General features: G+C 38.0%; 1 protein-coding gene across 4 annotated transcripts; it reads right to left on the reverse strand.

Moving 5' to 3' along the window:
* Positions 1-633: 633 nt before the first annotated feature.
* On the reverse strand, positions 634-17,015 carry smarcad1a (SNF2 related chromatin remodeling ATPase with DExD box 1a). Of its 4 annotated transcripts, none has more exons than XM_030143787.1 (23): positions 16,583-17,015; positions 15,511-15,649; positions 15,298-15,427; positions 15,000-15,064; positions 14,783-14,873; positions 14,310-14,402; positions 13,455-13,533; positions 12,674-13,338; positions 11,069-11,259; positions 10,113-10,203; positions 9,530-9,629; positions 8,747-8,806; positions 8,450-8,525; positions 8,115-8,250; positions 7,870-8,001; positions 7,533-7,628; positions 6,358-6,475; positions 6,145-6,260; positions 5,788-5,976; positions 4,528-4,646; positions 4,150-4,332; positions 2,863-2,972; positions 634-995 (listed from the first exon to the last, which is right to left on the reverse strand). In XM_030143787.1, the coding sequence occupies exons 1-23, from the start codon at positions 16,695-16,697 to the stop codon at positions 934-936; spliced, it is 3,156 nt and encodes a 1,051-aa protein (XP_029999647.1). In that variant the 5' UTR covers positions 16,698-17,015; the 3' UTR covers positions 634-933. The 4 variants fall into 4 exon arrangements, with proteins under 4 accessions (XP_029999647.1, XP_029999645.1, XP_029999646.1 ...); XM_030143785.1 differs by having other exon boundaries at positions 14,310-14,405; XM_030143786.1 differs by having other exon boundaries at positions 14,783-14,871; positions 14,995-15,064.
* Positions 17,016-17,339: the final 324 nt, after the last annotated feature.

A 17,339-nucleotide genomic window follows, 5' to 3' on the forward strand; every position in this document is an offset into this window, starting at 1 on the left:
GTCAACTCCAAACTTTTCTCTATGTTTTGGAGTGAAAAAAGAAAAACTACATTATGAAAATGTTTACATCGACAAACTATCCTTTAAAAAACGTTAATAACATGAACGACCTGAAGTGCAATTTTAATAATATTACGCCTCAGTTTATCATTTACACATGTGCATTAGGCTACAATTTAGAGATCACAGTGGATCTACAAGGGCACAAAATATTTAATAACAGGCAGAATATTGTTAAAATTGCACTTACTTTTCTTATGACATTTCCTGTTCTTTGTATTATTCACATTTTTTGTGAAAGGATAATTTGTTCATATAATTTTACTGTTTTTACACAAAAACAAGGAGAGAAAATTTGAGTGGTCATTATTCATTGGTTATTACATTATTAATATTCAAGTATTTTACTGGTCTGACCAAACTGGGCTCTATGTGGCCCCTGGACTAAAACGAGTCTGACATCCTTGATCGATAATATCTTCAGTTGATTTTTTTGCATTTCATAAATGCATCCCGTGGGCCGGTCTGTACCCTTTGGCGGGCCGGTTCTGACGTGTGTTTGACACCCCTGACTTAGATTGTCTTCTTCAGTTCAAGTTGGATAACTGAAAGCTTGAGATTTTATAGACACTCATATAACATGAGAAGTGCATAATGTTAATTTGTCAGCTTTTTTTTTTTTTTTTTTTACCTGTATACTGGTGTCTCAGTATGGGCAGAACCTGTGTGTTTGTAGAAAGTTTCAGGCACCACCACCGTGCTACACAGGAAATCAGCTCTTCTTCAGTTCTTCTTGGCAGCGTACAGTTGTCAGTGTTTTTCCAGTGTAGACACAAAAGTGTGCATTCACTGCGAACACTGAAGTCTGCCCAGAATCACAGGAATGACTTCAGAAATATTTGTGTAGAGTCTCAAGTCTGGAGTGTTTGTGTATCACAGTCCCAGCGAGGCTTTCAGTATAGATGCCATGTCTTCAGGTATGGACCCCTCGCCACCTAAAGGACAAATGACACCATTCATTGAACTTGTACAAAATCCAGGAATGCAAATGGAATATAGTTTTAATAGTTACATTCTCACTGGTGTATAACTAGAAATCATTGCGTTTTCTTTAGTTTTAACTTTTCAGGCACCAATAATATTATTTTGACGACCATCTACATTCTTAAAGCACATGAAATGCACCTAAAGTCAATTACTCTATGAAACCAAGTCACCTAATCATCTGTTATTTGCATATTCACTTTACATCCTCGGGACTATTAAGCTTATATGTTAATTGTAAGGAATGTAATGATACACATCTAAAACGGTTCAAAAATACTTTGTTTTGAGGCAGATAATGACAACATAAAGCTTTATGTTGCCTATTCACACTAGCATATTTAGTAGATGAAATATTTGGTCCTCTTGTCCACATGTAAACAGTCATTTAAGCCATGAAAAAAAGTAAAGATTTAAAAAAAAAAAAAAAAAAAAAAGTTTACATGAATTAGCAGAAAATGAGACAAAGTGTTGTTAAAGAGCTACAATGAAATAGTTGTACACTGTGACTTTTTTTTCTTAACTTATTGCCTTCAATATTCTGGAATGTTCCATTTACATTTGTAATTTCTTTATGTTCACCCTGGTAAGGTAAGGTAAGGTAAGGTAAGGTAAGGTAAGGTAAGGTAAAATAGAACTTTATTGTCCGTAAAAACAAAAATCTGGTTCACTTATATGCAAGATAAGCCCAAGATATAAACAAAAACATAACAAAGACAACCAACACTCAACATTCATGTTCCTACTTGTGTGTAAAGTTTATCATTATCATTAAAATGCTGACAGTAGAAAACGATGGCATCAATGCCCGACCTGTGCACACTGATTGTTATTTTGTGTAATGAACACACACATGAAACATCAAATACAGCTCACATAAGAGTATGAGTCCATGTTTTACCAGCAGCAGATTGAGCTCATTCCAGACACATGGACGGTGCTGTAGCGAAAACTATTTCAAACACCAACCAACACTTATAAGTTACCGTCAAGTTTGCAGCTTCACTTGTTGCTGTTCAGAATCATGTCTGTCCAATATCATTTTCTGAATTTCATGGTCTCCACAGTTCAAAGTCAGTCAAAAACAATGGCTCGTCTAATTGTTTTTAGTGGTTTTGTATATGTATGTGCAGACTCCCCTCCTCCAAAACAAAGACTATAAACTGAGTTGTTTTCTAACAGAGGAGGAAAATACCTGTTAAAAATAAAATTAAAGGAGGCTTTAAAAATTGGATAAACTGTTCATTTTTTCATCATCAAATTTACTGCTGCAAACATCACGTTGTTTATTTCAATGGAATGTCAGACTTTGAACCCCATATTTCTGCATGTATGTGATCTTTAGGAGGTGGGAATATTTCAGTTGAACTTCATTCCGCTCCTTTTCGAGTTTGTTTTTTTCTTTTTTTATGTTTTTCCTTATCTTTGGTTTAATATTGATATTCAAAACTAAAATAAACAAACAAATAACATTTAATAGACCTTATGTAGTCTACACTGTATACTTAAAACTTGTTTTAACTCTTAGCCTTCCTTTTAATATATGGAAATAATTTCTGGTTTAAGAAGGTCCCGGGTGGAGTTTGCATGTTCTCCCCGTGTCTGTGAGGGTTGTCTCTGGATACTCCGGCTTCCTCCCACTGTCCAAACACATGCATTAATTGGTCTGAGATTACTCATAGGTGTGAATGTGAGAATGAATACTTGTTAATCCTGTGATGAACTGGTGACATGTAGCTGGGAAAGGCTCCAGCACCCCCATGATTTCCATGATGTGTGTGAATGCAGTTGTGTTGGAGTGTGTACACATGTTCTCACTCTCTTCAGCAGTAGTCATGTCCTGCTCCAGTTTGAGTTTCTTCTGGCCCAGCTGTAGAATGCAGTCCTCGATGCTGTCCTTACTGATGAGTTTGATCACCTGCACAGTCCTGACACACACACACGGCTGTTAGCCACTATTTAGAAGCATATCTCATCTCTGGTCATGTTCACATGGACACAACGGGATTAAAAGCCTGGTCAGACTAAAAATGCTTCATATAAACACCGCAATTGAAAGATTCTGACCCGAACACACTCTTTCGGATAAAAATTAGTTCATTCTTGATTTGATCAGTGTGAATGTAAACACTTCTCCTGAAGTTACAGGGTCCGTACCCATTTTTCAAAGCCAATTTCAAGCACATTTCAAGCACTTTTAAGGATCATTTTCAAATTTTTCCAGCACAGCACCCTATCACTGGGGTAAAATACATACCTACAGGAATACATATACTCAGGATTATTTTTGTCACTTTTTATCACAATGATGTACATTGTATTATTCTATAAACATCGAAAATTATGTTTCATAATAGCAAAAAGTCTACAAATTAAAGGAGAACACTAGGGTTTCATCCAAAAAAGGGAAGCCACTTGGCGTTTTTCAGGCACACTCGCACCGAGCCAAAAATTAAAATAAAATGTACCTGGATTCCAATTTTCTTTTTTCGACAGAGTTTTATTTTTTAAAATGTACCAGTCTTTGTAAGTAGCTTTGGCTATAATTGCAAGCAATTTCACTAAAATTCAAGCCCTGTTCAGACCTTGAAAACAACATTGAAATTCATGCCTTTTCAAGGATTTCAAGCACCTGTAAAAACCCTGAAATTATCCGTACTGTGCATGTCTGTTATCATCCATAGGTCAATGTAACATATTTTTGTCTTTATGGCAGTTACTGGAAGACGAAAGTCACAACTGGCAGAAGAAATTGGAATCTTAGGAACACGGCAAGATGGAAATAAAAGCAGAAATAAACACACGCAACAGAGTTTACATCTGAAGTCACTGCTGCTTCTTTTCTACTTTTTCTGGAATGTCAGACAATTCTGCGTATGTCAAAATTATTTATTCCGTTCAAGCATGTGATGCATGAAATCGCTCACCATAATCCAAACAACTTCCACAGGGTCCATGTAAACAGTAAAGCTGTGATCCAAATGGGGACTAGAATGAAGAATTTTTTGCGAAATCTTGCTACTTCTGCCTTGTCCACTAGTGCCATAACACCCCAGGGATAAAGCTTATTTTGCCAATACAGCGTCATTAATGATCTTATCTTACCTGGTCTGGCCTACTCGGTGACATCTGTCCTCCGCCTGCTTGTCGTTGTAGGGATTACAGTCGATGTCATGCAGGATGACAACGTTGGCCGAGGTGAGGTTAATACCCAGGCCTCCAGCACGCGTTGACAACAGGAACACAAATATGTCAGGGTCCGTGTTGTACTCGTCAATCAACACAATCCTGCATGACAAAAGAAATTTACATATTTACACGCAACACAAATTATGGCAAATTAAACTCCAAATTCCATGAACTACACGTGTATTTTTAAAAGCAATTAGTGTCAATATCCCCGTCTACCCTTTACAAAAGTGAATTAACAACTATTTGGACCCGGAATAATTAAATATTGTTGTGTTACTGAGTTGTGTGTACCTGTCTGCTATGGGTGTGGATCCGTCCAGTCTGACGTAACGATGCTTAAGATGTCTCATCAGTACTTCCACAATGTCCAGCATCATGGTGAACTGGCTGAATAACACCACACGGTCTCCCTGTAGTGCAACAGAAAACAGGATGTTATCTCTTTATCCAAATAAAAATTGCAGACTTTTTCAAAACTGCTATTTTTTTCCCCTCAAGACCTTGACTTTATGTACTTTTATAATTGTGTGCCTACTTTTTTGGTTGAGATCGTACTTGTGTGTAGTAGAAAAGCTCATTTTAATAAATGTATGAATGAATGAATGCATAATTTGCAGTAAATTGTGTTTTACTGACAGAAATGTTTTCAAAACATATGAAAATCACAGAAGTGCATGGATATGACACAAACACGGTAAAAATCAAAATCTTACAAGTGTATTTTTCTCATTTATAGTCAAAATATCTCATCACACTTACAATAAGACATAATAACCTAAAGAGTAACTTTTCAGTGAGATATAAGAACTTATTTTTAGACAATAGATCTTGAAAATCTTATTTCAAGAAATCTTGCCAAGACAATTTTCACTTGTTCCATTGGCAGATTTTTTTTTGCTTGAGTTAAGCAAAAAAAAAAATCTTGAATTAAGCAAAAAAAAAAAAACAAACAAAAAAAAAAACTGACAATGAAACAAGTGAAAATTACCATGGTGAGATTTCTTGAAATAAGATTTTTAAGATCCATTGTCTAAAAATAAGTTCTTATATCTCACTGAAAAGTTACTCTTTAGGTGATTATGTCTCATTTAAAGTGTGATGAGATATTTTGACTAGAAATGAGAAAAACACAGTTGGTAAGATTTAGATTTTTGCAGTGCACAAGTCTCACTAGAATCATTCCAGTACTGACTCGTTAATGAAATCATATCAAGTTTTTTATGATTTCCTCATGTATTTCTTATCTTATCTTACAAGATTACACGCCTTTGAGGATACTCTAAAATTCAACTATAAGAGAAACTTTTTTCCATACTTTATTAAGACTATCACACAAAATTCCAGACTTTACAAGGTCTGTAAAACAGCGCTTCAAAATTCCATACTTTTTAAGACTTTCAAGACCTGCACAAGCACCCTGAGAAAAGTTATTCATCTCTGACAAACAGTAAAGAAAGAAAAGTGGAGATCAAGAAAGATGCATAGTGACTATTACAGCCCATTGCTGTAAAAAGACAACAGAAATCCCCTTGATGCCACATGTCTGGTTACCTTGTCCTTAAGTGAAGCCAGGAGCTCTGTGAGATGGTGAAACTTCCCCGAGTCCAGCACGAGATTGGTTTCAAGTTGGTAGGAGCTGATGGAGGTGTACTGTTGGCAAAGACGATGCAGCTCAAAGTCTGACATCACCTCCATGTCCTCCTGGATCAAAGCTGCATCAGCATCAAAATGAGTTGGTTCCTGGGGAAAAGAGGGAGATTTAACATTCAGAAATACTGTAAGAGACAAAAAAAAAAAAAAAAAAACCAGAAATGGAGAAATAAAAAGACAAAATTAAGAGGTGACAAAAATAAAACATCTAAAAGGGAAAAATGCTAAACATGCAGCCAGTGCGTGAACAGAACTGACCTTGAGCATGAGTTTGCTCATGGCTTTGAGCTTGTCGGTGGTGTAGTACTGTCGATGAAGCAGAGGGTGGTTGGCCATCTTCCTCAACTGCATCATCACGTTACACAACTCACGCTCTTTGCAAAAAATTAAGATAGCAATCATCAAAATCATTATTTCACAAACACAAACCAGTGTCTTGATCTCTGATATGGGGCAGTAAACTAAGCTTACTTTCTCCGCTGGTGGAAGCTTTGAGTTTTTTAAAGAGGGTCTGGTACAGATTCTGTTGTTTCTCGCTCATAGCGCAGAACTCGATCCTCTCTTCTTTTACTGGGAGCTGCTGCAGAACCTGTAAGGGCAAAAAGTTTATTTTTAAAACATATGGTGTTCCAACAATTTTTTTTTACACTACAATATTTGAAGCTAATGGAAATGTTGACTTTTGTGTCAAAATCATTACAGTGTTCCTCTGTGTTTAATGACAAATGTTTTCACAATACATTTTTACTGACAAAGTTCAGAGCTCTGATACAATCAAAGACAATTCACTTAATGTAATAAAAAGAAAGGACTGTCTTCCCAGAGTAGCTTAGCTGTTGAACTGACATAAAAATATAAGGCGTGTATGGGAGAGTTTGGAAGTTTGGACTGTGATGCTTACTGTCAGTCACAATATGTGGTTGGTTTTCTTTTTTTTTTTTCACTGTTTTTCAGAAACACCTGCATATTGATAACGTAACTGTAAATAACATGAAAATGAACTGTGTTTATCTAAGTTAATTAGGGTAAGAAAATAAGTGTGGGAAGATTTAAGTTTAAACAATTTCCTACCCCCTGTTGGACATGTAATGTTTTGGCATGAATATTCATGCATATTTTCAGTATTTGTTGCATACGTTAGTATTTTTCTCTTGACTTTATTATAGCTTGCTTGAAATAAACACTAAAAAATCCCAAATTAAAAAATAAATAAATTATAATAATTTATATTACTAGGGCTGAGTAATTATTCAAATTGTAACTGAAATCAGCCTGTGTAATTATACAACTACCAGTCTAGATTTAGGAGGATTTAAACTGATATAATAGCAGAAATAAAAAAAAAAACAAAAACAAAACTGGATTTAGAGATACTAAGTACAGATACGTATTATACACATACAAAATAAAATTTGTTTTTGTATCTTTTTAAAGTTTTTGTATTACTTCATGTTACATGAAGTTTGTATGTTTATGTTAAAAAAGCCCACATATTTCTATAGCAGTAATGTGTGCATTTTACTTCATAACTACATAAATCAACTTAAGTTGTCAAATTACCCATAATAACTGCAATATGACTATGTATCCCTAATTAATACACTATAAGAGCCTAGACAGTATTGTCTATTTTCAGATTAACTCACTTCACTCTTGACTCTCCGGAGGATGAAAGGTTTCATGATGAGTTTGGCCTGAGAAATACGATCCCTCTCAAAGCGGCTCTGCTCTTCATAGGATTTCTGATATGAAAAGTGTCGATAAATGATTTGAGTCATACAGATAAAAAAAACAAAACAAAAACACAGTAAATAAATGGCTTTGATTGAGACACTTTGTTAATTCTGTCTACAAAAGCAAAAACAACACATTTCTTTTGTGTAAAACTCGAACTTTTAATGAATTGAAGAACGTAAGCTGAGGCTTATATGTTGTACATATGCAGGGACAGTATACTTTAAAGACAGTGTAACACTCACTCACCATAGAAAACATTTTAGAGAGCTGCGTCGTGGAGCTGGAGAACATCGAAGGCATGATAAAGTTGAGGAGGGACATGAGCTCTAACAGGTTGTTCTGCAAAGGCGTTCCGGTCAGCAGTAAACGATGCTCTGCCTATGAGGAAACAGACAAAAAATACAAAACTGGTAAACTCCAAAGTGTTTCTATGTGAAGTCTAGAAATCAAATCATTCTGAAGAAATTCTGAAATTAAAAATGTTGACTTACATTAATAGCCATGAGGTGGCGGTATCGCAGAGAGTTCATGTTCTTCAACATGTGTCCTTCATCAAATATAGCGTAGTTGAGACGCAGCTTACGGAAAAGGCTCCGGTCACTTTCATTACCTATGGCCAAATTGTACCTGGAAAACAAATTAAACACAAGACAATTAAATAAAACAACTGTCTTTACCTATTTACCTCTACACAACAACAGTACTACCTCTGACCCAGGTGGTCACCATGGTGATTTAGTCTATTTGTAGCATATACAGTAAAATGAAAATACATGTAGAATACGGTAAAATACAGGAAAAAATCATTGTATTTGTGTTTACTCACGTAGTCACAATGACATTGTAATCAACAGCTTCACTGAGAATATCATGTCTGAGGTAGCGGCGGTCCTCCACAGATCCTGTGGACAACATGTGAATATACAGATATGTGAAAGTATGTCCTCAACATATTCACTGACCTTTGAGCAAAAATAAATGATCTAGATTCATTATTGAGCAACATAACACTGTATCACACCAGAGTCTCATCTGCCTTCTACAAGCCTTACACTGGCACGACCACAGAAACATCAACTGATCTATTATCAATACGAAAGGGAAATTAATAAAAAAGTCTTACCATAATAAACTAAAACATTGAGACTTGGACACCACATCTTCAGCTCTCGCACCCAGTTATCTACAAAACAGAATAAACAATGTCTGTAAAAAAACAGATGAATACGGGATATACTGACACATCTTTTGGCTATACAGGCTTTATATTTCCCATAAGGTATAAGGGTGGCTAATCATACTGTAACCAACCACAAAAACAGGTTGGTTACAGTTAATGGTTTGTGGGAACAGCGAACACAAACCATTAACTGTCTAAGCGGAGATATGATTTAAGAAGATTAGACTGAGACGCTCTTTAGTACATCAGTCAATAGTTAAAAAAAAAAAGCATCACAAAACGTCAGCCAATGGGAGCGCAGCATCACAGAACGTCAGCCAATGGGAGCGCAGCGTCACAGAACGTCAGCCAATGGGAACGCAGCGTCACAAAACGTCAGCCAATGGGAACGCAGCGTCACAAAACGTCAGCCAATGGGAGCGCAGCTTCACAGAACATCAGCCAATGGGAGCACAGCGTCACAGAACGTCAGCCAATGGGAGCGCAGCGTCATAAAACGTCAACCAATGAGAGCGCAGCGTCACAGAACGTCAGTCAATGGGAATGCAGCGTCGCAGAATGTCAGCCAATGGGAACACAGCGTCGCAGAGCGTCAGCCAATGGGAGCGCAGCATCACAGAACGCCAGCCAATGACAGCGCAGCGTCCAAAATTTTGTTAAATTTGAGACCGAGACACATCCACACTCATCCTTGGAGCTTCCAATAAAAGAACACACTAACAATACCTAGTGTGGAGGCAGGCACAGTGATGAGGTGAGGTCCTTCTATTCCATCCTCATACAGCTGGGCTAGAAATGCAATCGCCTGGATAGTTTTCCCCAAACCCTGACAAAGAGGAAAAGAGACGGTGAAGGAGGGTGAGAAATGGGAGGAGAGTCCCATGTAGAGGCAGTCACATATCAAACACAGACAAAACGGACAGAGAAAGCCAGGTGGACAGACAACAGGCCCATTTCAACATCTACTTTTCAGATCACACACACACATCATTCGTGTAAACAATGAAAATCCACACAGGGCTTCAATGGTCCACTTCGAAGAGCTCTTCAGATCAAAGTTCTCTTGCTATATTGGCACTATAACAACAAATCCACATCTCCACTGTGTGTTCTTTTCTTCTCTGTACTGTCTGTTTATTCACCTGCAGAGCTCCAACGCATACACACAAACATGCAGGCTGACACAGACTCAGTGTCCTGGTCTGTCATTTATCAAATGCTTACATAAATGTTCTGTTATGCGTTTACACCATAGGTTTGGATTTAGAGCCCCACTGTTTGTCTAACTGTCCCAGAACAGTCGTCTTACCATTTCATCGGCGAGGATACCACTCAGATTGTGGTCATGCAGTAGAAGAAGCCACTTCAGACCAATCAACTGATAGGGTTTTAACTGAAACCTGAAAGACAATGCAAAAAAAAAACAGGCTTGAGGACTCATATAGGATCTGCAACCTTTGAAAATAATGTGTTTTTGAGAATTTAGCAAGACGAAAATAAGCCGTGATCTTCCTAAAATACTTATCTCTTATAATATACTAAATAGGAATGTGTGTCTCTCCATTCTTTTTAGCCAGAAAACAATCAAAATAGTAAACTGCTTTTAGCACTGGGAAAAAAAAAAGACATTGTGTTATTTAGCCATATTACCTGACTCAATATGCCCTAGTCTCACTCAAAAGGCTTGTATGTTTAATTTCATTTCATTTCTTTGAATGGGACAGTGCACATTAATGAACAAACAATACAAGATTGTCACAAATACACCAGATTTAACTCAATTGCTAATCTTTTTTATCCTGAGCAATTCATTTTACATTACATTATGACACCAGATACCAAGTTTACATTTCGACGCTGCCCATATGAAGACGACTTTGGTTACATCTGCATAAGTTTTGTATCAGATAAGCCTTTCGTCCACACGAAACCAGCATTTTCAGTCACTGAAACTGCAAGTTTTCAAACCGGGTCCCAGAGAAAAGCAATGTCCGTTATCTGGAATTATTTCAGCTACAAGGAGGATGATATTGAAACGTGCGTTCTGTGTCAACAGTGCCTTCCACCTGCCGCCACGAAAGGTAACACAACTAATTTGTTTGACCATTTACATTGGCACTACACCACTATCATATCCGCCTGAGGATATTTTCATATGGCAATATATATCGCAAAGTTAAAAAAAAAAAAATCACAATGTCAGTTTTTTCTAATACCGTGCAGCCCTAATTGAGGCTCCCGAAACCTTGCGTGCATGTTACTCACTGGCTGTTGATTAGACTGGGCTGTTTCACTGTGTCCCTCTCCATCACCTCGGTGACCTGTTTGACCATTTTGAAGGAAATGGTCTCACATTTGGACATGAGACCGCGGACGACTTTTCGCTCCTTGAGGACGACTCTGCAGCCTAACAGCAAATCCTCTGAAAGTCCGTTGTCCTTATGAAAGACATCGATCTGAAGAGGAACGAACACAGTGTTAAAAGTCACACACAATACTAAGTCTCTGCAAAGTTCCTATTTTAAACACACACGACGAATAGAAACAAAAAGACGTCCACTCCTGTTTTCATGAGGACTGTAAATTTTCCGGATAGGCAACAAGGTTTTAATTTAGAGTCTAAATTTGTTTTGAAAATAACAAAAGATGTACATCTATCATCATAAAAGAGAACTGAAGATGAGATGTGGTTAGAAAGTGATGGGTGCAGGTATTCAACATAGAGTAGACACTAGTGGCTTTTCCATTGGACATCTATGCAAAACTTTACCGATATTTACTAAATGTCGAAAAAACAGAAGTGCATAATGTTGGTTTTTCCATTAAATCATAAATGCCATGATTTTTACCTCCGCCAAGGAGGTTATGTTTTTGCCAGGGTTTGTTTGTTTGTCTGTCCGTTAGTGTGCAACATAACTCAAAAAGTTATGGACAGATTTGGATGAAATTTTCAGGGTTTGTTGGAAATGGGATAAGGAAGAAATGATTAAATTTTGGTGGTGATCGGGGGTGGGGGGGGCCCACGGGGGGGGTGCAGACAAGAAAATTTCATCAAAATCTGTCCATAACTTTTTGAGTTATGTTGCACACTAATGGACAAACAGACATACAAACAAACCCTGGCAAAAACATAACCTCCTTGGTGTGGGGGGGCCCACGGGGGGGGCCACTGATCAGCCTTGGCGGAGGTCTGCGCTCTCCGAGTGCTTCTAGTTTCATTTATTATCGCAAGATGACACAAGACATCATTTCATACACATGGCGACGAACATAAATATCACATTGATTTACAGACATATTCATTATTATTATTATTACTACATATTACCCCTCTACCCTGTACTAAATTAAAAAATTATTCGGTTTCCTGATGTGTCCACACATACCGCGCCATGTTCTTTTATAACTCTTCTTTGTTTGTTGTAACATCTGCCAACATTCGTTTTTTTTTTTTTTTTTTTTGTTCACATGATTCTAGTTGTGGAAAAAGGTCTTTCCATTGCAGTATTGTATGATATATCAATTTCACTGCACCCAAAAAAAAAAACCCACCTCGTGCCAGTGCAAAAACTTTTCAGCTACAAACGAGAATTTTGGCAAAATTCCCATTAGGCAAATTTTTATGCGCAAGTTATATTCGAGCAATTTGAGGGTCAATGGCAAAGCGACTACTGATGCTGTGAACTCATTGAGTAAATAAGGTGTGAATGAATCCTTACAAACTATTCAACATGTGTTCATTTGACTGAGATTAGATCGCGGATCTTTACTTTTCACACATTCCCTGCTAAGAACATGTGCAAACTGGTTTATTTAACAGAGGAGCGACTTGTCTGATGAACATTTGATGTCTTGTTGTGGATCTCTCACCAGGCTGTCCCAGGTATTGAAAGGTCTTAGTTCCACAATCTTCTGGGCTTTTTTAACAGAGCATCCAGCGATCAGCGACAGCTCGTCTATCGAAGCGTCCTGGAAGAATGCGAGGATCTCTTTCTTCAAATCTGTCATGCCGCCTTTGGTGTCCAGCTCGTCGTCTGACTCCTCAAACTCACTGCTGACCATGTCTTCTTCATCAGCGTTTTCCTCTTCGGAGCTGACATGTTCCTCAGAAGCCCGTGCAGCCTTCTTTCTCTCTACCGCCTGCTTCTTAGCAATACTGGTCCCGCTAGCAAATCTGGAGAGCATCTGGGCAGCAGAGGATGAGGCAGAGGAGGACGGCTTCACATAGGAAGAGGTAGTTGTTTTTTTGAAAGAGGAGGATGAGGTTATTGACTTATATCCTTTCTCAAGCCATGTGGAGAGAGTTGAAGTGCTACTTTTGTTTTGGGTCTGTGTGCTTTCATCCAAGTCTGAGTCTTCATCCTCACTGTCCTTTGTGGCATCTGTGTCGTTGCCATCTGATTCACTTATGTCCTGGTGCTCATCCCTATGACGTTTGTTGTCCTCTTTGTCTTTGTGGCCCCTGCTCGACTTGTCTTTACTCTTCACTTTAGTGGATTTCTTTTCCTCTGAATCACGTGAGCTGAAGCTGTCATCTGTCAACAGAAAAAATGGCAGCCAGAGTCAGTGCAGATTATGGACATGCTAGTTAAAATAGTTAGAAAGAGGAGTTCCGACTAAAAATGATGACACTCAATTGATGCTTTCAAACCTGGGTCTGAGAACATTTGCAGAACCTGAAGGGATTCCTCAACGTTCCAGTCGTGTTCTTGCAGGACCATTCTCAGCTCCTACAGATAACAACCAGACAAGAACTTTAAGAACAAGATCCACTTTCCTCTGAATGAGTTGGCACATCATCTTTCCACAGCTATTGTGTTCTGAAATGGCTAAAAGACACAATATCTAGCAGCAAATACTATTTTAAATTACAATGGAGCTGTCATTTTTCTCTCTATCATACCTGCTGGAAAACAAGTCTGGAAATGCTGGTGTTTAGGGATGCACCGACTTTTTCAGTTCCGACGCTGATACTGATGCTAGGACCTTGCATACCGGTCGATACCCAATCCAATATCATTGTTGATTTAGAGCAGAGGTTCTCAACCAGGGGGTGGGGGGAACACACATGGGGGGCTGTTGTCCCCCCCGTCAGAAATTTGTTTTCGGGGGGTAGCAGGTAGTCAATGATAAGGTGAGGGGAGCTCACTTTCACTGTCTCACAGCTTTATCTACAGAACTATATAACCTACCAAGTCCTCCACATACAGGTCCATCATATTACTTTTAGAATTACATTCATCATGCCTGACATAGCCCATGTCGCAAAAACTTAAAGGGGAAGGATAGGTCTTACAAATCGGTTGCTTTTACAAATCGCCAATCCAGCTAAAATGTTGATATCGGGGCCAATATCCGATCCTAACATCAGATCAGTGCAACCTTACTGGTGTTAACTATTTGATGGGGGTGAGTCGTGTTGGTATGTTACATATATGTGCAACGTGTATATAAACACATGAACATGGAATATACAGTACATTTTATTTAAGAGGATGTGATTTACCTCCTTGTCCTGGTCTGGAAACTTTTTCTGCAGTCTTCTGACCATTGCCTCCTGTTTCTCCCATTGTGGTTCTTTCCCCTCATCATATGTAACCTGCTGATATGAAAAGATCACAGACACAAAGTGAGGAGCCCTGATATTAGATAAATTCAATAGAATACAAACAGAGATCGTCATCCTGCAGAAAAATAACACCTCAGTTATTATTCTATATATTATTATGCAACCAGTATTTGCTGGTATAGTCTTTATGCAGAATTTACAGTTAGTTCATTGGGGGTCTGCCATAATTAAATAAATACATAAATAATAATTATTAATTAATGTAATAACTGCTCCTATTTAAAAGTGACCATGCATTATTCTGACATTCGGGAGGAAAGAGACTGTTACACATAGAATTATGTGCACAAGCATCTTGAAAATCAAAAATTATTTTATTTTTTCAGTGGTAATATTAATATTAGTCTCACCACTGATGCTCTCCTCCTCTTGCTGGCCTGAATCTCATAGTCCTCCTGAGAACTACTTGAATCATCTTGCTTTCTCTTCTTGCCTTGGTCTGGGGGTGAAAAGAATAATTGATATTATCAAAAACAGCAAACTAAATCACAGATGTGGCCAGATGGATATAAAATGAGCTGTGTTTCCTGCTACAACCAGTTTATTTATTTATTTTTTTTACCTTCTTCATCACCAAATGTTTGTAGACAGGCAGATACAGCCTCATCCAACGTGCTTGTGCTCCTGATGACCTGAATACAAAACCAAATGTAATCCAAGCATCAAAGTAATTTAACCAAGATGGTCACCTTGCAAAATATAGTTGCTCATACCTCAAAATATTCTTTTACATGTTAAAATATTTAGAATATTACAGCAGTAATTATTAACGTCTGATACAGATAGATTAATCACCATGTACATGTGGCCGTGTTTTATGTTCAAATCTCTGAATTTACAAAATCTAAGCTTTGTCACTACTTACATCTTGGAGTTCACTCCTCGTCCTCTGGGGGAACATCTCCAATAATCTGTCCGTGTTCTTTTCCAGTTCACTATTCTCACCATTTGAATGATCTGTTACTATATTTATGGATGACTTTCCATCAGCATTCCTAAAGGAGAAAGACAAACCAGCTGTTACATTGCAGGTATCAGTATATGTGGGAAAAAGACAAAATGTTCAAACCCAACATACATAGATTTCTTTGTTAATGTTATTTTGGTGTTTGGATCAGCCAGAAGTTCATCCTCCTCTAAATTGATAGCAATGACATCTTCAAAAACCACTCCTCGGGGGCTGGATTTTGGTGGGACTGTGTTAGTTTTCATCTTGCCTGAAGAGCAGAAAGTAAAAGGAAGTTAACAGATACATTCATGGTGGTAATAACCAACTTCAGACAAAATGTAAGGAAAACATGACAAAAATCTGTATGTTGTGTTTTGGAATGTCTGCATCTCTGCAGTATTAGTGAAGACAGTATTATGTGTTCATTATAGAAAAACAGATGGTAGAGGCTACATTAATATTAATACTTGAGATGGTTCCTGTTGGATTGAGACGGAAACTATAAATAGTACGAACTGAAATAACTATACAAGAAAAATGTATTTAACTTAGATCATTTTTAGCCCCATCCATGTACCCTAAAAGCAGGAACCAGAGATGGTGACGCCATACAGTAAAGGCAGACAATAGACAACTAGAGGATCGTATGCCAACTGCTAGACTAAAACATGCCCCTGCATGCCTCTACGACTGAGTACCTTCAGCAAATATAAACTGATGCACTGACATGGAAGAGATACATTAACGCCACAGTAGGAACACAATGTCGACGTCTAATAATGAGTTTTATTAGATCTGTAATAAACGGAATTCATCTTTCTGATCTCGAGAGGCAACAGAAACAAACACATTCACCTTCCCGGCAAGCATACCATGTCTAATGATTTGTTCCTTAAGATGCAGCATATCCTCCCCAAATTGGAGAATTAATGTTATTCACAAGTTCTGATGATCTAATAAACTAGAAAACGCCATGCTTTTACTGAGCTTAGTCTGTCAGACGATTTTACTGTAAAAGAAAATGTTGCATTTCTGTACACCTGTTCGTATACAAGATAAATTACTATAGTTGGTATCGTTAGTGCCTGTATCCTGAGATAACCAGTGTAATTGTAGTCTTTGTCTGAAAACAGCTTTAAAAAATGAAAGTTAGGTAACTTGCTAACCATAGCATGTAGCTAGCTCTTGGAATGCTAGTTACCTGGCTTGTTCTCCTTCTCAGACTCGGGACTTTTAGAGCCGCTATCCAGTGGTTGGTTCGTTGACGTCGTTGGCTTCTTGTCAAAACGAAAACGGTCTAAATTGAACAAACTCATTTTAACAGTCTTTCTGGTGCCTGACAGCGGCAGCCCTTTGTCTTTCCTGTCAGCAGTTCAGTAGCATGGAACACAGTGCTCTAATGTGACTACCCACTTCGCTAACTAGCGTTAGGTGTTAGCGTAGCAGTCAGCAGTGACAATGGCAACGATATTTACGTGCGTCTCTGCTCCGGTATTAACCATATAAAACGCTGATTTTTTTAGTATATTGATCTAGTTAGAACCAATTATTAAATACTCGAACCCAGTTACCCTTTAAGCCCGAGCAGAGCCGGTTTCCCGCGAACTCCAGCGGCCCTGGATGATGTTGCACCGGCTTCATTCATTGGTCCAGGGGTTGGGCCAAGATAGTACACTGTATACAACTTCCGTTAATGCTCAAACTCCGTAACGCTGAGCCAGTTATTGGTTACAGTGTAGTTTTCTCAAAGTCGTTTGCGACATTTCTAGGGTTCGCTATACTTAAGGTATGTAAGTTTCATTCTTTGTGTTGTACGACGCCGTAGTATGGTTAGTGATACATTACATAACTTATACAACTTCTATAAGAGGGTAACTATCTTGATCAGTGTCGCTTATGAAATCTGTCAACATGATGTAAGGAAAGCTGTAAAGCCAAGCTTGTAGGATTCGGAAGAC

This window comes from Sphaeramia orbicularis, chromosome 9, assembly GCF_902148855.1.
Source record: "Sphaeramia orbicularis chromosome 9, fSphaOr1.1, whole genome shotgun sequence".
In the NCBI taxonomy this organism is placed as follows: domain Eukaryota; kingdom Metazoa; phylum Chordata; class Actinopteri; order Kurtiformes; family Apogonidae; genus Sphaeramia; species Sphaeramia orbicularis.

What these genes read in the sequence shown, in the direction of transcription:
- smarcad1a (XM_030143784.1), bottom strand. Translation starts at nt 16,697, where the DNA reads ATGAGTTTGTTCAATTTAGACCGTTTTCGTTTTGACAAGAAGCCAACG. An exon ending in AGAGGAGGAGAGCATCAGTG is followed by an intron (nt 14,406 to 14,782) that starts GTGAGACTAATA and finishes TTTTCATATCAG; the next exon opens with CAGGTTACATATGATGAGGG. An exon ending in TGGCTTCACTTAAGGACAAG is followed by an intron (nt 4,647 to 5,787) that starts GTAACCAGACAT and finishes GTTGCACTACAG; the next exon opens with GGAGACCGTGTGGTGTTATT.